The 22,581-nt window shown below is 47.0% G+C and overlaps 1 protein-coding gene and 1 long non-coding RNA gene across 3 annotated transcripts in view; one reads left to right on the top strand and one right to left on the bottom strand.

Moving 5' to 3' along the window:
* Positions 1-10,597, bottom strand: part of PLXND1 (plexin D1) — a 201,455-nt gene extending 190,858 nt beyond the window's left edge. The window contains exon 1 of the mRNA XM_072598409.1: positions 9,077-10,597. Coding sequence (XP_072454510.1) covers positions 9,077-10,453 — 1,377 coding nt within the window. The 5' untranslated portion in view covers positions 10,454-10,597. The remainder of the gene's footprint in view (positions 1-9,076) is intronic.
* On the top strand, positions 10,554-22,286 carry LOC140497454 (uncharacterized). 2 transcript variants are annotated; one of them, XR_011964691.1, is made up of 3 exons: positions 10,554-11,948; positions 12,851-13,192; positions 14,985-22,286. It is a non-coding gene; the product is annotated as an uncharacterized lncRNA (long non-coding RNA). The 2 variants fall into 2 exon arrangements; XR_011964692.1 differs by having other exon boundaries at positions 10,572-13,192; positions 14,985-15,077; positions 15,576-22,286.
* The last annotated feature ends 295 nt before the right edge of the window (positions 22,287-22,581 follow it).

Genomic DNA, 22,581 nt, shown 5'->3' with positions numbered 1-22,581 from the left:
GCCAAGCCAACAGTAATTTATCCCTCCCTAAAGAGGACACTTTTGCTGGGGCTCAGTGAGCCATGTAGGAAATAGAAAGGTCACTCCTTTTCATTCAGGCGTACTCCCTGAACCCTATAAAATCACAGCAGAGGAGGCTGCTGAGGCATTGGTTTCATTCTCACTCAGCACTTTTTGCCCCTTAAAAGAGAAGCTAATATAATAAATGTCTGCAGGTACTCCAGAGCTGATCATAATACAATTTATCACAAATTATCACACCTTTACCAAGAGGCCAAGCTCATGCTGGACACTGTGGGACACAGAAAGGAGACATAGTCTCCTTGAAGAGTTTAAAATCTCACCAAGATACACACACACACACACACACACACACACACACACACACACACACACACACACACACACACACACACACACACACACACACACAGACACACCCCCCTCCAGGTGATAGAGAGGTTCGGTTTATTCTGTTTGGCTCCACAGGGCAGAACCAGGACCAATGGGCCAAAATGACAGGGGGGATGTTTGAGATGTGGATCAGGGAGACTGTCCTCACTATCCCAGCCACAGCCAAAGGAAGGGGCTGCCTCCAGACATGTTGGGGCTTATTACAGATCTTCAAGCCAACACTAAGGACAATTTTCAGGGAGTGCTGCAGAGGGGATTTTTAGTCCAGGTACAGTCTACAGACTGACCAATGAGTAGGCTGAGGTCCCTCTTAGCTTGAAGACTCTAATCTATAAATAGATGAGAGGAAAGAAAAGAGGAGTAAATAAACTGTAGAGGAGGGATGGAGATAAAGTAGAAGAGGAAGGGCGGGGCCAGATTATGGAAAAACTCAAATGTCATTGATGGGTTTTGTTTTTCTGGCCTTCCCAAAGAGGGTGGGATGGGAGTGGGGGAGGGGGAAAAGGATGCCAGGCTAATCACGTTGGGAGGTTATGCTAGGGGCAACAGGAAGCAACTATAGGTTTCTGAATAGATGATAAAAAGCTGAGTTTTCAGAAAGATTCTGTGAAGTTCTTGAGTTAATTAACAAGTTTTCTTGAGCCTCCCCAGTAAACAACCAGATATGCTGGACCCTGGAACCCTAGTAGATCACATTTGCATAGCGTTTTCAAGTTTTTGTGTGTTTTTAGTGCACCAACCCTGTGAGGTAGGTAGCATAAGTACTATTTTGTCTATTTTACAAGTGAGGAAACTGAGACTCTGAAATCATTTGCTCAAGTGCATGAAGCATTGTAAAAGAGCAAGAACACAGACACAGGTCATGTTACGCCATTAGAAGACATAGTCCACACCAGCCCTAGCCTAGGGTGGAGATGGAAAGACAGGATGGAAATTACAAAGAAAAGGTGGAGTAGAGAGAATCTTGGCATAGAAATAAGAAAACTGGACATCCAGTCAACAGCTCTGCAACTAACTAGCTGCGTGACCTTAAGCAAATCATTTGACCTCAGTTTTCCTCATCTGTAAAATGAGGAAGTTATTCTGACGTCTAAATTCCTTCTAGCTCTTAAGATCCAACAAAACTGGCAGGATGTTGTCTTGTTCCTTGTCAAACACTTTCAAATATTTAGGAATTCTGAACAAAAATCTGATTTCCCTGAATCTTTCCCCTTCCAGGCATGGCAAAAAGCCCTCATGGTCCATTTCCCAAGTGAGTAAAAAATACGTCATATCCCCAGAAGACAAAACTTTTGCTTAAGGAACATTTTGCTGTTGGTTTTGAGCTATCATTTCAAAATTCAAGTATCCAACAGACTGGGTCTGTTTATATAAAGCTGCCCATGTGGCGTATTTGGGTTAACAAGCCTTTATCATACAAACCACTGTTGGCCATCAAATCCTGAAATCACAAAGCACTGTGTTATGGGGCTGGGAAACGCAGAATTTCTTTGCAAACTCCATCATCATCTCCTGTCATTTAGTCAGCAGAGACTCCTCCAACGGTGGGATTGTTTGGCTCTCTCTCTCTCTCTCTCTCTCTCTCTCTCTCTCTCCCCCTTTGCCTTTATGTTTCTATGTTTGTTTGTCTCTCTGTCTTTTTATGTCTATCTCTCTCTGTCTATCTCTCTCCCATTTTCTAAACTCCATCCAGACTCTGTTCTCCAACTGTGGCTTCCATTCATTGGTCACCAACACTCATGACCAATCCCAATACCACCAAGACCATAATCAGTAACTAAGGAAAACACAAAACAAAGCAAAGCAACTACCCCTTGGTCTGATAACTTGGGTGGTTTCCCAGCTGACCACTTTCTTTCCCAACTCCAATAAGTGCTCTGCAGTCTCCTGCAAGATGAATCTTCCTAACATATCACTTTCTAGATCACTCTTTTTTGCTGGAGAACATTCAATGGCACCCTCTAGCCTACAGGAGAAAGTCAGCGCAGGATCAAAGAAATACGGAGTTATAATGGGCTGCTAGGTGGCGCTGCAATGGATAGAGCGCAGACCTGAAGTCAGGAAGACTCATTTCCCTTACTTCAAATCTGGCTTCAGACACTCACTTCCTAGCTGTGTGATCCTAGGCAAGTCACTTAACCCTGTTTGCCTCAGTTTCCTCATCTGTAAAATGAGCTGGAGAAGGAAATGGCAAACCACTCCAGTGTCTTTGTCAAGAAAACTCCAAATGGGTCATGAAGAGGTGGATACAACTGAATTATCAAACAATAACATCATATAACCCAGCCCACTCATTTCACAAATGGGGAAACTGAGGCCCAGAAAATTGAAAGAAATTTGCCAAGTTCTCACAAGTGGGTGCTAAGTATGGTATACTGGAAACAGCAAAGGAATTAACATGAGAAGACCTGAGTTCAAGTCTCCATTTTGCCTTTTATTAGCCAAATCACCATGACACTTTCACTAAAACCTCTTGGAGTTCTTGAGAAGAAAGTGCTTTCTAAACTATAAAGTGTTAAGCAGATGTGAGCTGTTTATTAGTATTTCTGGTGCTTTTCACCATCCTGTTCTAATTCAGACAGAGCACACATTGGCCTGACTCCATGGCCCAAAGTAATCAACATCTGATTTTATACAGAGAGGCATATAGAGTCAGGAGCCTGGAACTTTAGTCCCAACTGAGGCAGTAATTTACTGAGTGGCCTTTGGGTAAAATTGCTGCCCCTCTCTGAACCTCAGTTTCCTATCATGTCAAATGAAGGTATTGGACTAGATCACCTTTGAGGTTCCTGTTGATTCTGACCATCTATGATCCTAGGAAATCCCCTAACTTTACCCTAAAGCTGTCTCCAAAACCTTTTTCTTGACCACACAGTATATCCGCCCACCAAACACCACCAGCTGAAAAATCTCCTTTGCTGTCTGGAGGCAGCAGGCCTAGCCAAGTGTGGAGACACTAATTATCAAGTTGGTCACATGAGGATGAATTTGGGGGCTACAGGAATTCCTGAAGACCACTGCCCAAGTTACAGAGGGGTTTCGATCTGTGTTGGCAGAAGAGGTACCCACACCCATGAAATCACAAATCCCTGAGTCAGTATAGTATTAAAAATGTACAGAATTATGGAAAACAGAAGACAACCTGGTGAAGGAAGTAGAAAGAATACTTTGGGAATGAGAAGGCCTTTGTTTGAGATCTGGCTGTGCCCTTTCTACCTGTGTGAGCTTAAGCAATCACTTAACCTTTCTGGGTCTCAGTTTCCCTATTTGTAAAATGAAAGGTTAGGGGTCATCTAGTCCAAATTCCCTTCTAGCTTTACATCCTATGAGCCTACGAATGAGAATCCAAACAGGGTTCTAGTCCCTATTCTGCCATGAACTAGACACAGTGCCTTGGACAAGGTTATTCATTCCTTTGGATCAGATTATCCACCTGTCAAACGAGAATACTAAACTAGAGGATTCCTCAGACTGCAAGGCTCATAGGTCAAATCAATCAGCCAGCACTTATTAAGTACCTACTGTGTGCCAGGCACTTTGGTAGGTACTATGTAAAAAAAGACAGAAATTAAGTAGTGCCTGCCCCCTGGAAGTTCCACTGTGGAAAGCAGCTTCTAAATATGTGCAGAATTAAACCACAGTTTAAGCTGTGATCTGAGTCAAGGTCCTGACTCAAAATCTAGCCTTCTTTTCAGTGTACCTTGAGTCCCATCAACTCTATAAAAAGTGAACAATTTAGAATCCAAATTCCCCTCCAATATCCTCCAAAATGCTCCCATATCTCTGGAAAGGCAAACAGAAGCTTGGGACCCACAAAACAACTGCAAATACTGGGATTTTCTCATGGCAACACAGGCAGGCCCTAACCATAACTTAACCCCAGAAGCTGCCGCCTCTCTGCTAATCTGTTCTCCTGCTGTATTCCCAGGGCTGGAATTTAAGGTACGTTCAAATATTTCATTGTCTCAAAGGTGGGAAATTGATGTTAAATACTGCAGGGCTGAGAAACACAATCTTGCAGGCCCTGTCTCTACAGACCCGTCCTGGGACCTAGAAATAAAACACTGCTTGTTAACTTCCTGGCAAACTCAATGATTAAAAAAGAAAATCAGACAGATTTTCTTCCAAAGTAACGCAAGGGGGGAAGGGGACGATGTTTTCCAGCGGTGTCTCAGAGCAAAATTTCCAAAAGATCAGAATTTTTACAGGGTGTCTAACGCCCTCCAAAGATGGCTTATGGATACTGCATTCTGCAGATATTTGATATTACCCTCTCCCCTACCCTCAAGCCCCCTCCTCTCAGTCCCCCAAAGATTCTTTATGGCTTTTGACCGTCCTAAGCAGACAGAGTAGTACAGTGTAAGATATAGAGGAGCCAGAAAGACTCTAAGTCTGTGTGCGAATCCTACCACCGACACTCGTTAACTAAATGACAATGAGAAAATTACTGAGCCTCTCAGCCCCTCAGATTTCACATCTGAAACATGAGGATAACAATTGACTACGAGGACCAAATAAGATATGATTATATCAAATATATATGTGATACATAATATACATCAAAAGTGATATGTAGGTGGCAATTATTATCATGGGATAGATATAGGCACTGAGCCTGTTAGTTCACTGGTATAGGGCACTCCCAGATGAGGGAACTCCCTCTACTGGTGCAGGCTGACACCTTCTCTGCAGCTTGGTTTTAACAATAACAACCATAACAGCTAACACTTAACCATGTCCCAGGCACTGTGATAACTGCTTTACAAATATGATCTCACTTTGTCCTCACAACAACTCCAGAAGGTGCTATGATTATCCCCATTTTACAGATGAGGAAACGGAAACAAGCAGGTTAAGTGACCTTCCCAGGGTCACAAAGCTAGTAAGTGTGGAGTCACATTTGAACTCAGGTTTTCCTGACTCCAGGCCTGAGTGCTCTGTGCACTATGGCACCCCCCAGTGGCTCAATTTTTAGAGATCTGCCTAAAGTAATTTGCCCAGAGTCACAGTGTTCAAAGAGAGGACTTGAACTCAGGTCTTCCTAGCTTCAAGACCAGTTTTCAATCTATTATCCCCTCTGTGAAGTGCTCTGTCTCTCATTCCCCCTCTCCCTCTCTCTCTCCCTCTGCCTCTCCCTCTCCCCTTCCCTCCCTCCCCTCCAAAGCAAAACCCAAACCATTCAGGATAATGGATGATGGGATAAAAGAAGTCAGAAGACTGAAAAAAAGAATGGGGGATAACCAATGGACAGACCAAGTATTGCAATGGTACCCCTAAAATATTATAAGAATCAGAAGAAGGAAAACCTCCAACACATTGGGTAGAAAGAGAAGGACCAGAGAAACTCAAAATGAGAAGACACAGCAGGATTTCAAGGTATACCGGGGAAAGGGAGTATTGACACTATTAAGATTACACATTAAATAAGGTATTGAAATATACATAGCCCATGGGCAGTCTAATCCTGCCCATTTTACAGATAAAGAAACTGAGACTCAGGAAAGTTAAATGACATGCTCAGGACTGCAAAGGTAGTAAGAGACAGGTAGAATTTGAATCCAGGTCCTCTGACCCCAGAGTCAGTGCTCTTTTCACTGGGCTACTCTGCTTTCTCATATTAGTATCTATAGCGGAAAGCATGAATATCCATTAATCAGTAAACATTTATTAAGTGCCTACAATGTGCCAGGCACCATGCTAAGCCATGGAGATACAAAAAGAGGCAAAAGACAGCCCCTGCCCTCAAGGAGCTTAAAATTTAATAGGAGAGACAATAAACAAATGGACCTGTACAAGCTATATGCAGGATAAATAGGAAATAATTAAAAGAAGGAAAGCACAAGAATTGAAGGTCTAAATCCTCCTGAAGGATTTCTACCAGAAGATGGGATTTTAGCTAAGACCTGAAGGAAGCCAGGGAAGTTAGTGGGTGGAGAGGAAGACGAAGCAGGTTCCAGGCAGGGAAGACAGCCAGAGACATGCCTGAAGCTGAGAGATGGAGTATCTTGTTCTAGGGACAGCCAGAAGACCAGTGCCACTGGAAGGATGAGAGTGTTAAGGAGTAAGGTATAAGAAGACTGAAAAAAAAGAAGCAAGCTGGGTTATGAAGGGCTCTGAAGGTTGATTTTGTATTTGATCCTAGAGAAATAGACAGATACCTGAACCAATGAACTCTTGAATTAGGCTGAGGGAACCCAACCCCAAACTTCTTAGCTATTTTTGTCTGCAAAATCCAAGAAAACCAAAGGAGAGATCACATTGGATTAACTCATTCATTCTCTGGTACAAGGGAATTTAGGAGACAACAAGGGTCCCTGAGACATCTCTCTGCAGGAGGGCCAGATTTAGATTCTAATCTAAGATAGAAGAGATCTCAGACAGATACAGAATTGTGCACTTCCAAATAATATGTGCACATACAAAACCAACTTTGAATCTGACCACTATCTGCTCAATTAGAAGACTCAAGGACTTAATGCACCAAGGTTATCATTTTCTAAGTAAGAGACAGTGGTTTGATGCCTATAAAGATCCAAACCACCACCACAGACAAGAAGCTAACCCTATTGGCTCCTGGATATCCTGGTCCTGGTGCCAGCCAGGCAGCTGGCCCTATCTGTTGGTGCCAAGATGGCACCACTGAGCAAGATCATAGAAAGAAAAGGGGGAAACAGCTGACCATGCCCATGAAACTTCCTGTCCCTTCCCCAGGGGCAGAAAGTCAGCCAGAGCCCCATCACCTGTCACATAGCCCTACTGGGGCCCACAGAGCAACGCAGCTACATCGACATGTCCCTTTATTTCTAAAAAGTGAATTTCTCTCCTTAGGAAAAATCAAACATCACATCCTTCAAGTTAGTGCCTCTTTCTTTAAGGAAGAAGAATGTCCCTGTATCTTCCTAATGTGTATATTTCCCAAAGTGGTTGAAAGGCAGATTCCCCTGGAATCCACAAGGCAAGGCCGTTTAGATGCCCCCAGAGCCTCCCCCCTCTTGCTGGCCTCCCACTGCTGAACCTAGCCCAGTGAGCATAGAGAGCAGCTGGGATTGCCCCAACATCCTCCAAATCCCCTGCCCTCCCAGCCCTCTCCAAAGAAAAGGCAACAACCCAAGCAGGGCTCTGAGTCACCACTGGTCACTGGGGCCTGGGGAACGTGGGAATGAAGATGATTCCCAAAGGAAGAGGGGGTGGGTGAAAACCACTATGTGCTTGGCTCTGTGCTAACCCAAAGAGGAGTCAGAGTAACTCCCCATCAGACCAAAAGTTTATAAACACCACACACACACACACACACACACACACACACACACACACACACACACACACACACACACACGGCCTTCTCTCCTTCCTCCCGGAGGGTGCTCACTGTCCCTGGCCTTCACAAGATTTGACCATGGTACAGGTGATGACAGCTTGAACACAGGAAGGCACCTTTTGAGAGCCTCTTTAGCTCCTGCCTTTGGTCAGAAGCTACCGATGTAGGCCAGTGCATTCCCTGCAACTTGTAGGCTGGGGGGTAAAGGGGTTCTAGACTCTTATCCAACTCAAATAAAAATATCCTAAGGATCCCTGCAGCCAGACATCAACCTAGAAAACCACATACTAACATTATCTATGCTTGATTGCATTTTAATCTATTTTTGTTAAACGTTTCCCAATTACATTTGAATCTGGTTCTGGAACACTCCTCAGTACTGGGTTTTGTGTTTGACCCCACTGGGCTAGAATGTTCAGAGAGTAAGTAATTTGTCCACTGTCAGACGGTAAAAGTCAGAGGCAACAGGGAACCGGGGCTTCTGCCTAGCTTGGAGGACAGCTCCCTAATCACTTCCACACGCTGTCTCTCTTGTTTAGGGACAAGGAAATTCTCTGGAGATGTGAGGAGCTAGAGACAAGGTTTAAGGGAGGTCATAAGGGTCAAGGGCGGGGGACGGAAGGCGGCGTCATCCCAGGTGCCTCCGCCACAGATTTGACCCCGCGCTTGGAGCAGGACAGACACTTCCCAGCTGGGACTTATCTACTCAGCTCCACAAGCTCAGGGAAGGGAGAGCCCCGCCAGGTCACTGACCCTTCCTAACTTCCAAGGAGAGAGAGCTAGGTCGCAGCCTCTGAAAGCTGCTGGGACTTCTTGCCATTGTTAGGAAAAGCTTCCAGAGAAAAGCCTGATTATGAAGAGGAGGCCATTCTACCCACCCCTGGAAAGGCCCGAGGGGTCAGAGAATTGCAGGGTTCTGAGGAGGCGGCCCCAAATCTCTCAGGGCAGTTGCAAGCCTTCCTGATTGGCTGAAAAGTTTGTCCTGGATCCTCGGACACACACCGGCAAGGAAGGGAGTGTGGATCCCCTGCCCCGGGAACGCCTGCTGTGTAGGTCCTGCACTTTCAAGGGGGGAGGAATGGAAAGGGATGGGATAAGAGGGAGGGATGGGAGGAAGGGGCTTGTCGGGAAAAGAGGAGAAAGCTTTTGCCCAGAATTCAGCATACCTACTGGGAAAGAAGGAAAAGAGACTGAAGAGGGAGGAAGGTGGGGGTCAGAATGCTCCCCCAAACGTCCACCTGTGCTCACACACAAACGCTGACTCACCTTCTCTTCCCAATACGGGGGTCACCCCTCTCCCTTTGGCTCCCCACCCCGCTCCCCATGCCCCCTGCCGCGGCGTACCTGGATGTTCCTTTTCTTCTCGCAAGCCGGCCCGGTGCCCTGGACCACACTCTCCAGGACGGCGACCACGTCGGGCGAGGGGTCCACGAAGCACGCTCTGCGCGCCGCCCGGATCGCGCCCTCGATGTCCGTGAAACGGAACACGCAGAGGGCCGACTGCGCGCGGGTCCCGGCGCCGCCAGGGGCTGCCCGCTCAAACACGCCGAACAGCATGTCTTCGGCCGCCGCCGGGAACACGGACAGCAGACGGTTGAAGACCTCGCCGCCAGCCGGGCCGCCGCAGTGCAGCCTCAGCTGGATGTAGGACTCGGTGAGCTTCTTGGTCTCGGCGGCCGCCCCGCCGGGCCCCGCGGCCGGCCCCCAGCCGAGGCAGATGCGGGCCAGCAGGCTGTGAGACTGGCTCTCCTTGTCTCCAGCCTTGGCCTCGCTGTTGAGCGCCAGATAGGCGTAGGCCGGGCTCGTGGGTGCCCGGGGCCCGTCCCGTCTGCGGGGCGCCGCCGGGCCGCCGCTGCCCGGGTGCAGGAAGGCGCGCACGAAGCCCAGTTTGTGCAGAGCCTTGGCCCGTTGCTTGATCTTGAGGATATTGTCGTCGGAGGGGTTGAGGTCGAAGGTGAAGAGCTTGGCCAGGTCGCCGCGCGTGTCCAGGGAGCGGATGGCGATCTCCGGGGTGTTCTCGAAGCGGTGGTCCTCCAGGCTTTGGTTCCGGGGGAAGAACTGGCTCCCGAAGCCGGTGTAGGTGGCTCCCACCAGCAGCCGGGTCCCGCTGGGACTGGCACCTCCCAGGACCCCCGACGGCGGCTCCAGCACCAGGCCCACAGTGGAGGCATTGGGATGGTTGGCTGCTACGTTGAGCATGCTGGGGAAGACGGTGACCGGCTCGGTGCCGTCAGCCGTCGGGGGGAAGCTCACGGCCACAGCCGAGATGTTGCCCAGGCGCCTCAGCTGGCAGAAGCCTTGGTAAATGGAGCCGCAGACCACTACCAAGCCCTGGCCAGGGTCCAGCTGGAGGATTTTGTTGTAGTTGTTGGTCAGCATCTTGGGGTGCTCGCAGGAGGCCTGGGGCAGCTGCGGGGCGTGGCAGAGGGGGTTGTCCCGCACCGGCCCCACAGCCTCCTCCACCTCCAGGCTCAGGTTGGGACCGGACAGCTGGTACAGCCTGTTTACCGCCGCCAGGTACACCTTCCCCCCGGGGCCGTCCAGAGCGAAGTTGTTGGTCGGGGTGGGCGAGGGGAACCGCCGTTGGATCTCCAGCGCGGCGCTCCCCCCGAGCAGAGGCGGCAGCAACAGCAGCAGGAGCGGCAGCGGCGGCAGCAGGGGGGTCATCACCCCCAGGAGCCGGGGGCTACGGGCTGCGCCTCCCGCGGCAGGAGGAGCCATCCTGACGCCTCCTGAGCTGCAGCGCAGCCGAGTGCATTTGGAGCTGCCGGAGCTAGCAGCCGGAGAGCGGGGAGGGAGGGGCAGGGGCTGGGGAGGGGGGCGGGCGGGTGGGGGGAGCTGTTGGGAAGTGGGGGGGGGGGGGGGGCTCGCTGCTAAACCTGTTTCCTGCGCGGCTCCAGCAGCTCTCGTAACGCCCTCCCGCAGCCCAAGTCCTGTCCGGCTCCTGCTCTGGCCCCGCCGCGTGCCCGCCCAGCCTAGCCCAGCCTAGCCCAGCCTAGCCCAGCCTAGCCCAGCCTAGCCCAGCCTAGCCCAGCCTAGCCCAGCCTAGCCGCGGACTTTCACATCCGCGCGGCTGCCTCACAGCTTCCCCGCGGGGGAAGGAGGAGGAGAAGGAAGGGCCAACACCGCTGACCAACCCGCTCCCCGCCTCTCTCCTCCCCTCTCCCATCCCCTTCGCTTCAGAAACCAGCCCTTTCCTCCTCCACTCCCCCTCCCCCTTTCGCTTTACACATTTTATTTCTCCCTCTTATTTGGGGATTGGTCATGTGAATGTGATTAAGTTGGAGGAGGCTTTTCTCCCCACCCCCCTTCCCCTTCCAGATTCCCAGGCAAAAGTCTCCTTTCCCGATTCAGCCCGGAGAAAAAGACTGGGGTTGCAGCCTGGGCAGCCCCTCGTGGTCACAAACACACCACCCTGTGTCCTACATAGCTCTCTGTCCCAAGGGAAAACGGAACATGGACGGCCCCTTCCCCAGCCGGGAGGCTGAGGAATAATGTCGCCCCCGCAGCCGGCAGGATGGGGGAATCCAAAGGACACACACACACATACACTCGCACTCACCATCTACAGGGGCAGCCAAACGTCCGCCCCCACCCCCCCAGGCTCCCCATCCCATCACGGCTGGCTTGGCTCTCCCGGGCCCAGCTCGAGTCAAAATAAGTTAACGGTCAGCCCCTCGAAGAAGCGGCCCTCCCATCCCATAAAAGGGGTTTTACAAGGAGCGAATAACAAAGGGGACCACGATGGGCTGTCTGGCCCTCAGGGGGTCAAATATATAAATCATGAATAAATTGAGAGGGGAAATATTTCAAGCATGTTAGGGGGCGAGAGAGAGCACGACGCTTCCTAGGATCAGTCACTGGCACCAGCAATAGCCCTTAATTATACTATGAGAGGACAAGGGGAGGGGGAGTCGGTGATGATGGACGGCCTGGGGTGGCTTGAGTTGTCTCCACTTCAGACAAAAAAACGCACTGTATGTTAACCACAGAGCCTGGCTGCTGGGGGTGGGGGGTTCTCTGAAAGGCTCCCTCTTTGAGCGGAGAAGGGGCCTGTTGAGGCCTCAACACCTGCCAGGCTCCTGGGTCTTTTGTAGATCCAGGGCCCTTTTTGGAAAGAACCCTCCAAACCTGCTGATAGCACAGGCCTGGATGCTGAGGCCTTGAAGAAATCCTCCTTCCACTCCCATTTTTTTCCTCAATTTGCCCACTTGAGGTAAACGGGACACCTTCAGACCCATTACTTCTTAGTTTCAAAGTCAGATTCAAAACGTTGGCATAGGAACGCTAGAAAACGTGAAGGGAGAATTGCAATTATTCGCATAGCCTTTTAGTAGCAAAAATACAGGGCTGAGAACCAGGAAACCTGGGTTCTTTCCCCATTCTGCCACTAATTTGCAGGGTGAATTTGCTGAACCTTAGTTTCTCCATTCAAAAAATAAGATGGGATTGCATGAACCCTTCCATCTCTGCCATTCTATATCCCAAGATTCTTTATTCTACACTATTCTAAGTCTCACTTTCTGTGTTCAAACATCCTATATTCTAACATTCTGTATTCCGAGGTCCCTTTTTGAATTACCATTTGATACTGTGATAATCACTGTTTTAAAGATTCTTTCAGGTCTGACTCTCTACTTTCCAAAGTTCTTTCTGGCCCTAACATTCTATGCTCTAACGTTTTGTGTTCTAAGACCCTTTCCAGCATTAACATTCATTCTTGTCATGCTCTAGTTGGAGGTCTCTTCCAGGTCTGACTGCTACATCCCAATATTCTGTGTTCACAATTCTTCCAGCTGATCTAACATTCTATAAAGTCCTCTCCCAATCTGTTACACTATATTTGAACATTCAACATTCTAAGGAATCCTCTGGTTCTGATCGTCTATCATTCTATAACTTATCTCCTGCCCAATAATTATCCACACAAGCCTCTTTATTTACAAATCAAGTTTCCTGGTTGGGCTGGTGTGAGGTTCATATTTTCCAGAATCAATTCTTTTCCACCACTCACTCTAAGGGAAGGGCGCAGGGGTCTGTGTATCTGCAGCTGCCGATAGGGTAACAGTAGTTGTATTTAATCTCTCTCAGACAGTGCTTATTATTATTTTGGCTCAGGAAGGAAAACAAAGGCCTAAAAAATCCCCACACCTCCCGATGGGAACCACTGCCCCCTGGACACTAGCCCCTCACCCTCTCCTTCCTGTTGCTGGACTCAGAAGGCAAGTTTGCTGATAAACTGCTTTCTTAAATGTCCCATTTTCCCTTCCTCTAATGCAAGAAGGGCTTTGATGGTTCCCCAATGTGTTTATAATGCCAATGGTTTCTTTCATAGGAAATATGAGTAGTGCTGAGAACCATGCCGGGGCTGCATCAGCTCATCTCTGTCAGCTCTCAGGATCAAGGCCCTGCAAGAGACAAGAACGTGGAACAATTTATGTCTCTGCTTTTATCTCGAGGGTAGGATGTGGGATAGGAGTTCCCAGTCACATGTGGAAAACAGGCCAGTTTGATTCTGCACACCCCAAAATAAATAATCCAGAGGATGACAGTTTGCAAGAAAGGAAAGGGGGGCCATTTTTGTATGTAACAGGTCACTGGGAGACACAGAAGAAGCATAAAAACCTGCTTAAAGGGTACTAAATCTCTTTTCTTCTTACCTTTGGCTTCTCTCTCCCTCTCTCTCTCTCTCTCTCTCTCTCTCTCTCTCTCTCTCTCTCTCTCTCTCCTTCCTGTTTCAGGGCTTGTTTTAGGTTTTGAAACTCAAGTTCATATACTGTAGCACCACCCACTGAGCCTCTCAAATACTGCTTCAGATTGGAGAAGAAACAACTCAGTGAATTTTTTTACACTGGTAGCTTCTGGAAATAAAAAATCCATTCCCAGTTTCTTGGGCCAAATCTGTGGGATGTTTTTCTATGGGGAGCCAGAAGCAGGGTGTTGACATTAGATAGGTGACAGGCAAAAGCCACGTGCAACATGGCCTAATGTTCTCAATTGAGGTTTGTAATACAGAGGAATTAGTACACCAAATTAGGACTAGTGAACATGGATTGAGAGCTAGGAGGGACCTCAGAGACCCTCCAGCCTATGCCCAATCACTTTTTCCCCTTGAAAAAACTGAGGGCTCAAGGAAAGATAAGTGACTCTCCCAAAGTCACACTGGGAGTATATAGCCAAGGCAAGTTTTGAACCCAGGCCTTCTGACTCCAGAGCCAGGGCCCTTTCTGCAATGCTACACTGTCTTTCAAGTACTCTGCTGGTCAACAGTGGTACGGCTCTGCTAAGTGACCCATTTTTCTCTGCTGCATTTTTCTCTGAGTGGGTCTGCCTTCCAAGGCCTGCAAATGACAGAATCTTAAAATTTAGAGAGCTGGCAGGAAAGGGAACCCTTGGGGTTCTCATTTGTGGACTGGGGATGAGGCCCAGGGTTATACGGAGGGAAAAATACCTCAGAAACCCTAGAGCATGATATAAACATGAATTAGCCTATGGGCAACATTTTAAGCACTTAGGAGCAAAATAGAAACTTTTTTTTAAAAATAGCTATAAAGATGGTTCTCTAAGAGAACTAGATTCAGTTCCCAGTTCTGTCACTTACTAGTTGTATGACCTTGGGCAAGTCACCAGAGTGTTGGTTTCATCATCTGAGAAAATTCCTTACTCCACTTAAATCCAACTCATGAGCAAGTCAAGGCATCATCTTAGGGATGTTCTTTTCTGGAAAAACAACAACCTATGATTCCATTTATCCTACACCCCCCTCTTGTTTTTCTTTGTTTTGGGAGGCAAAGGGGTCAGTGACTTGTCTAGGATCACACAACTAGTGTGTGTCTGAGGCCAGATTTAAACTCAGGTCCTTCTGACTCCAGGGTCGGTGCTCTATGCACCGAATCACTTAGCTGCCTCCCTTGCCTTGGGTAATAGCATTTATATGTCACTTTTGGGGTCTGCAAAGCACTATACATATGGAAAGGGGGAAGGGAAGAAGCACCTATTAAGCACCTAGGGTGTACTAGGCATGTGTTAAGAGCTTTACTTGGATCTTTGAAACAATCCTGAGAGACTGAGGCTATTATCCTCATTTTACAGATGAGGAAATTGGGGCAAACAAGTTAAGTGACTTATCTAAGGTCATATTGCTAGTAAGTATCTGAAGTAGGATTAGAATTCAGGTCTTCTTGACTCTAGGTCCAGCCACCCAACTACTTCTAATCTATTCCTCCCCTTAATTTTCTCACTTGTCAAATAGGGGAGAAGTGGACTACATGGGCTCTGAGGTCGCCTTCAGCTCTTAAGGAATGAGAAGAAGATGTGAAAGGGGAAAATGGATTCTAAAATCAAGGTAATCCCCCACTCAAAAAGTTTTCATGGCTGGCTAGTGCCTCTAGGACAGCGCACAGACTTCTCTGGATAGTATTTAAAGCCCTTCCCAGTCTGATTCTAGTTTATCTTTCCAGATTGCATACAGCTCCCATCTCCATTTGTGCCTTTGCATAGGATGCTTCCCCATGCCTGGATTGTGCTTCCTCCTTACCACCCCCCTCCCTGAATCCCTAACTTCCTTCCAAGGTTAGTTCTCTTAGCCTTAGTTCACGGGAGACTTTTTCTGATGTCTTCCATTATTATTGCTGGCCAGTGACACCGCATTTATTTTATACACAGGTTTACCTCTCTGTGTGCAAATCCCACCTGCCCCTTAAAATGTAAGCTCCTCCAGGACTTACATATTGACTTTTTGTCTTTGTATCTTTGTTATCCAGCGCAGGGCCTGGCAGATAGCAAATGCTTAAGAGATGCTTCTAGAATTGTGTAACTAAATCCTTCTCTTTTGGGGGGTTAGATATGGTAGGTCCCTATGGTGATATATTGGATCATGTGATGCTTTCTCCAGGAGGCAGTGACTTCAAACACAGCGGTCGAGTAGGAAGGTTTATTTTGAGCATCCAACGCCCATCAACTATCTAGAAGCTTCCCGATTGCTTAAGAGTTAGCCTGAGATTGCAATCTGGTTCATAATCTTTGGTCCATGGCAGAGTCTAGCTCAGAAGTGTGCTGGCAAATGTTTAACAACTAGCTTTTAAAAAACAGACTTTGTACACATGATACACTTTTAAGTTTACTATGCATTATTGTCTTTTTCTCTATTGCTTTCTCGTCTAGACAATCAACAAAACAATAAATCATGCCCTGATCTGTAGCATTTGACAATTCCTGAGGTGTAAATTCTCATACTAAAAATTTTACAATCAGCTCCAACTAGAGCTAGATCCAGCACAGCCCTGGGACTTAGATTGATTCTGAATAGTAAAGTTGAGGGTAGTTATTCTTGGAAGAAAAGCTTCCTTCTCTTTTGGGTCACAAGGAGGCTGGATCCTCTGGAGCTTGATGCAGGAAACACAGGGGAGAGAATCGTTAGAGAATATAGTTTAGGAAGCTACACAGGGCTTCTTAATCTGGGGCCATAAACTTGAAGAAATATTTTGATAACTATATTTTAATATAATTGGGATATTTTACAACCTTATGTATTTTATTTTAAGCATTTCAAAACATGACTCTGAGAAGGGGTCCCTAAGGCTTAACCAGACTGTCTATGACACAAAAAGGTGAAGGACCTCTACTCATTTTACAGATGGAAAAACTGAGACCCAGAAAAGGGACATGACTGGCCCAAGGTCACACAGGTGGCAGGTGGCTTAGTCAGAATTTGAACCCATGTCCTTGAATCCAAATTCACTGCTCTTTCCCTATGTCTTTCTGCTTTCCTTGGTTCCCCCTTAATCAACTTTATTTTTATTCTGTCTTGAAGTATTCTTTTCCCTTAAAAGGAAACGTACTCAGAGAAGTACCCTGGCAGCCTAGAGTCTGTAGCAAGGGATAAAAGAGAATAAAGAGTGGGTAGATACCCTCCTCCAGTGGGTGGCCTTGGGGTAAGGGTCCCTGGGGAGTTCCAGGTGGAAACTGTAGTGGAGCCAAATGTCAGCTTAAGCCATGTCTCCTTTGTAGAAGCAATCGCCTCATTTCTGCATGAAGTCCAGCAAAGGCTGAATAAGGGGCATAAGTCGCACTTCTATTACATTTGTGGGACTTTCTTCTCACTCAGCCTGTGAAGTGGGCTTCTCCCCATTGCACAGACACATTATTATGCCCACTTCACAGATAGGAGAAATGAGGCTTCCGAGGGGTTCAGTTGCTCGTGTAAGGTCTCACAGCTATTATGTCCCAGAACCAAGATTTTAACTGAGGTCTCTCCTTCCTCTTTTCTGATACACCATGCAGAGGCTGGGCTTCCCCTGGCTAGTTTAGGGATGGCATGAATTCCCAAGAAGCCAGCAGTCTATGGAGGAATCTTTCATAAGCTGACTAAGCTGCTCTTCCACTCCCCTTGCCAGCTGACTTGATGTTTCTCACTAAGGTTTCCCCAGGCATAACCCCAACCTTCCCCCCTCAAAGTTAGCTGGATGCGATTCTGCAAAGCCCCAGCCTAACTGAAGCCCCCAAGGGTCTCAGGCTCTCTCTGAACAGAGCCAGAATGCTCTGCTCTCAGTCTGTGGAGAGTTGCTCTTTGCTGGTGAAACGCCACCATCTTCCCCTCCCCTGCCCCACCCTGCCCAGACTTCACTTTCCAGAAAGCATCTGCCTGCACTTGGGTCTCCCTCCCTTCATACATCTCATTAGCAAAGCTTTAAAGCCAAGAATCTAGCTTACTGCGTTGAACTGGATGGAGGCATCAAGGTGAAACATCCTTCTTAGACCTGAAAAAAATGATAACTGTCCAGAAGCAAGCCAAGCAGCTCCCACAGGGTGAGAGTTGGGGCTGACAGTGCCCTGAATGGGCACCCAGTTGGCAGCAGAGAACCTGCCCAGAGGAGCACATTTTTTAACTGAGAAAAAATACAAGCCATGCTTCACCCCCCACCACTCCCCACATTTTCCTTCCCTTCCAGTCAGGAATCTGACACTTGCAATTCATGAAATACAATCGAACTCACTGTCAAGGGCAAGGAGGGGTGACAAGAGGGAGGCTTAAAAAAAAAAAAAGCAGTATCTGCTGGAGCTCACTCCCAAGAAGGAAGTGAGGCTTAGGGAGATGGACAGAAATGGGAGGTCAAGGTACTTGGGTAACACCCTTGACTCGGCCACAGCCCAGCTGACCTCCAGATGGCCACTCAGCTCCTCGGCTTCCATTTCTTCATCTGTCAAATGGGAGAATTGGACTATTTGATGGGAAGCGAAGATCCAAAGAAGTAATAATAATTAATGATAATAATGGCTAATATTGATTTAGCGCTTTAAGGTTTGATTTACTTATGGGATCTCGTTTGATTCTCACAATAACCTGTGAAATAGATGCTACGATTAGCCCCATTTCATCGAAGAAGGACAAATTTAGTAACAATGAATGCTAATTACTTAAGAATGATAAGATTAGAGCAGCCAGGTGGTGCCATAATGCACAGAGGACTGGGCTTGGAATCGGAGACTCATTTTCCTGAGTTCAAATCCGGCCTCAAGCACTTATTAGCTGTGTGACCCTGGGCAAGTCACTTCACCCTGGTTGCCTCAGTTTCCTCATCTGGAAAATGAGCTGGAGAAGGAAATGGCAAACCACTCTCTTATCTCTGCCAAGAAAACCCCCAGTGGGGTCACCAAGAGTCAGAAACGATTGAATGACTCAGTAAGAACAATAATAATAGCTGACATTTATATCCTTACTACTTGCCAGATGCTGTGCTAAGCACTTTATAATTATTACCTCACTTGATCTTCACAACTACCCCGGGAGGAAGGTGCTAGGATTATCCCCATTTTTTATAGGAGGAAAGTGAGGCAAATGGACATTAAGCGACTTGCCCAGGATCACACAGCTGATAAGTGTCCATGGGAGAACTCAAACTTGGGTTTTCATGGCTCCCAAGATAGTGCCACCCCCAACACACATACGAGTGACTCCTAGTTCGTAGGACTTTCCTAAAGGATGAGGGGAAAACCCGAAAGAAGAAAAGAGGATGCCCTGGTTCGATATAATTAAATAGCCTCCTCCTGTCCCCTGAGGATAATTAGTCAGTCAATTAAGCACCTACTAAGTGCTAGCAATTCAAAAAGATGCAAAAAAAAAAAACCCCAAAAACCCAGTCTATGCCCTCAAGAAGTCTCCTCTACCATCTGGTAGAGGAGACTACACGTAAAGAAATATGTACAAAGAAGCTATATACAAAATGAACAGGAAATAATTAAGAGCCGAAGGAAGACACTCCAATTAAGAAGGGTTGGGAAGGTTTTCTGGTAGGAGATGAAATTTCAATTGGGACCTAAAGGAATTCAGGAGGCAGAGATAAGGAGAGAGGGCATTCCAGGTACTGGGGATAAGCCAGACAAAGTGCCTGAAGTGGATGGATGGAGTGTCTTGTTTGTGGGAGAGCCAGGAGGTCAGTGTCACTGGATTGAAGAGTGTGTGCTGGGAAGTAAAGTGTAAGAATGGAAAGGTAGGAGGGGACTAGGTTATGAAGGACTTTGAATGCCAAACAAAGCATTCTGTATTTGCACCTGGAGTCAACAGGGAACCCCTGGAGTTTATTGAGGTGTGGTAGGAAGAGACTTGAAACAGGCAGAACCATCATGTAGGTGTGAGGTGATAAGAATGTGCACCAGTGGTAGCAGTGTCAGAAGAGAGAAGGGGGCTTATTTGAGAGATGTTGCAAAGGTGAAATCAGAAGTTCTTGGCAACAGCTTGGATTTGGTGTGTGAGAGATAGTGAGGAATCTAGGATGAGTCCCAGGTTGTGAGTCTAGAGGGACTGGGAGGATGGTATTGCCTTCTACAGTAATAAGGAAGAGATGAGGACTTAGGGGGAAGGTAATGGGTTCCATTTTGGGTATGCTGAGTTCAAGATGTCTACTGGACATTCAGTTCAAGATGTCTGAAAGGCAGATGGAAATGCAAGATTGGAGGCAAGGAGAGAGATTGAGGCAGGATGGCAGATTTGAGAATTATATGCATAGAGATGGAAATTAAATGCATGGGAGCTGAGGAGATCAGCAAGTGAGGTAGTATAAAAGGAGAAGAGAAAGGGGCCCAGGACAGAATCCTGAGGGACAGCTATGTTTAGAGGGAATAACCTGGAGATGGAGAAGGAACAGTCAGATAGGTAGGAGGAATACCAGGAGAGGTGTCCTGAAAACCTAGAAAGAAGAGAATATTAAGGAGAAGAAAGTGATCAACAGTGTCAAAGATGCAGACAGGTCAAGGAGAAGGAGCATTGAGAAAAGACCAATGGATTTGACAATCATTAGTAACTGGAGATTGTAAGATAATGGGAGGAGAGGAAGGGGAGGCACCTATTGTAGATGGCCTTTTTAACAAGTTAACTACAAAGGGCAGAAGAGAAGTAGGACAATGGTTAGCAGGGATGTCAAGTGAGGGCTTTTTCAGAATAGAGGAGATGTGGGCACATTTGTAGGCAATAGAGAATGAATCAGTAGAGAGGGAAACACTGAAAATAAGTGAAAGTGGGAATGCCAGAGGGGACAATCTATTGAAGGGAACATGGGGTCACTTGGATAAGTAGAGGGGTTAGCCTTGATAAAGAGTAAGACCATGTCATCATGTGAGTCAGGGTTTAAGGAGGAGAGTGGCAGAAGGTGTGATAGGAGATGAGGAAAGGGGAGAAGGAGGAGCTTACAACAAATGGTGTGAATTCTTTCTATCAAATATGAGGCAAGATTCTCAGCTGAGAGAGTGGGGACAGGGGGAACCATGGGAGACTTGAGGAGAGATGAAAAAGTTTAGTAGAACCTCTGTGGAGAGTGGGATAAAGAGTTGGTAAAGGAGGTATAGTAGCAGTGAGGACCCAGTTGAGGTTGTATAACATAAATTTATAGTAGATACAGTCACAACAGTTGTTTGATTTTTCTCCACTTTCATTCAGCAACACCTATATAAAAACAAGGGTAAAAACATTTGGGACTGATCCAAGACTGAGGCTTGAGGGGTCATAATTATTGATATGATAAGAGGGCCAGGAATTGACAAGAGGAGAACAGTACAGAGTTGAATTGGATCACCAAAGACTCAAGATTGGGAAAAGAGGACAGAGGGACTAATGCAAGGGGAGAGAATTAGTGCCATGGAGAGATTTAAGGTGTCAAGGGATTGGAGGTCATGGCATAGAGCAGGATTTGGTAAGAGAAGGCAAAGGGAGAGGTCCATAGATTATGGTTAGATAAGGGGATTTAGGGAGTCTTTAATATAGAGGTGGGACATTTGTGAATGTATAGAAAGTTCAAGGTTACAACTATCTTTATATGTGGCTGAGGTAGAGTGGAAAATTAGGTCATGAGGAGTTAGTAGGTTGAGGAACTGAGTGGTTGGGCTATTTGAGGCTACAGCCCCAGATCGCTTGTGCCAGTCCTGGATGCCTTGGACCTGCTTTTTCTGTGGAACTTCCCATCCTTTGGCCTAAGGATGGCTAGCCTAATGGTGGGGAGGACCTAGAATTCATTAATGTCAATGATTTTTAAAAGGCAATGATTTTTGCCTCCAAATCTGAATTCAGTGATTATCCTAAGAAGACTTCATAAGATGCTTATAGTATTTACTGAGCACCCTCAATGTACAATTGTTCATTCATTCATTTTAACCGTGTCTCACTCTTTGTGACCCCCATATGGGATTTTCTTGACAAAGATACTGGAGTGGTTTACCATTTTCTTTTTCAGCTTGTTTACAGATGAGGAAACTGAGGCAAACAGGGTTAAGTGGATTGCTCAGGGTAACACAGCTAGTAGATGTCTGAGGCCAGATTTGAACTGATGAAAATGAGTCTTCCTGACTTCAGGCCCAGCACTCCATCCACTGTGCCACTTAGCTGCCCCTTCAATGTGTAGGGCACTGTGTTATTTGCCCTGAGAAACCCAAAGGTCATAGACTCCCAGACAGAGCTGGAAGCAATCTTAGAGCTCACCTAGTTCAATCCTCATTTTACAGATGAGGAAACTGAGGCCCAGAAGTGTTAAGTGACTTGATTAAGGTCACACAGAGTGTTCATGATTCTGTTCAGTTTGTGTTCAGCAGAGCTGAGATTCAAGCCCAATTCTTTGGACTCCAGATCCAACCCCTTTCCCCCCGCACCAGGATCCCCACCCTCAAGGAATCTCCTGTCATGTCAGAGGCAGACATCAAGGACACAAATAAATATCATAGAAGGCAGAATTTGGAAGGAGCCTACGGTTCTTCAAGGGAAGAAAGAGAATTTCTGGCTAGACAAATTCGAGAAAGCCTCCAGACAGGGAAAAGGGTTTGTTCTGTGAAGGTTGGATCAGTCAGAGGGCAACACTTGAGGACGTAGAAAGCCACCTGTGGCCTCAAGACCGCTGGCTCCCCACCCCTGCCTCCAGGAAAGCAGCATGGGAAGGATGAGGAGGATCTGTTTAGGCATAGATTGAGAAGGTACATTTCAGATAGAGCATACAGCACAAGCAAGGGCCTGGTTCTGCATCTGTGTTCATTTGCATGTGAAATTTGTTTTTATTTCTACTTTAATACCATTGTAGGCTCTTCAAAGGACACTATTTTTAATCAACATTGATAGAATTTTAAAGACAATTTTATTGTTGTTAGTTCGTGCCTCAGGGGCTCCATCTCTGGTGAGAACTGCCACTTCCTGGCCGTCTCTCTACCCCACTTCCCCCCTCACTAGGCAGACTCCTCCACCCCCTCTCCTGGACTCTGCTCTTGGAACCAGCCCCGGATCTGTTTGGCCAGCTTGTGTTTTCACATGGATCCAGGCTTTCCTTTATTTCCTGATCATCTCTGGGACATCCTCTTCCTCCCCTCCCCAGCTCCTC

The sequence above is a fragment of the Notamacropus eugenii genome, chromosome 3 (assembly GCF_028372415.1).
Source record: "Notamacropus eugenii isolate mMacEug1 chromosome 3, mMacEug1.pri_v2, whole genome shotgun sequence".
Lineage (NCBI taxonomy): Eukaryota > Metazoa > Chordata > Mammalia > Diprotodontia > Macropodidae > Notamacropus > Notamacropus eugenii.
Note: the sequence above shows the minus strand (reverse complement) of the source record. Positions and strands in the feature narration are given on the sequence as shown.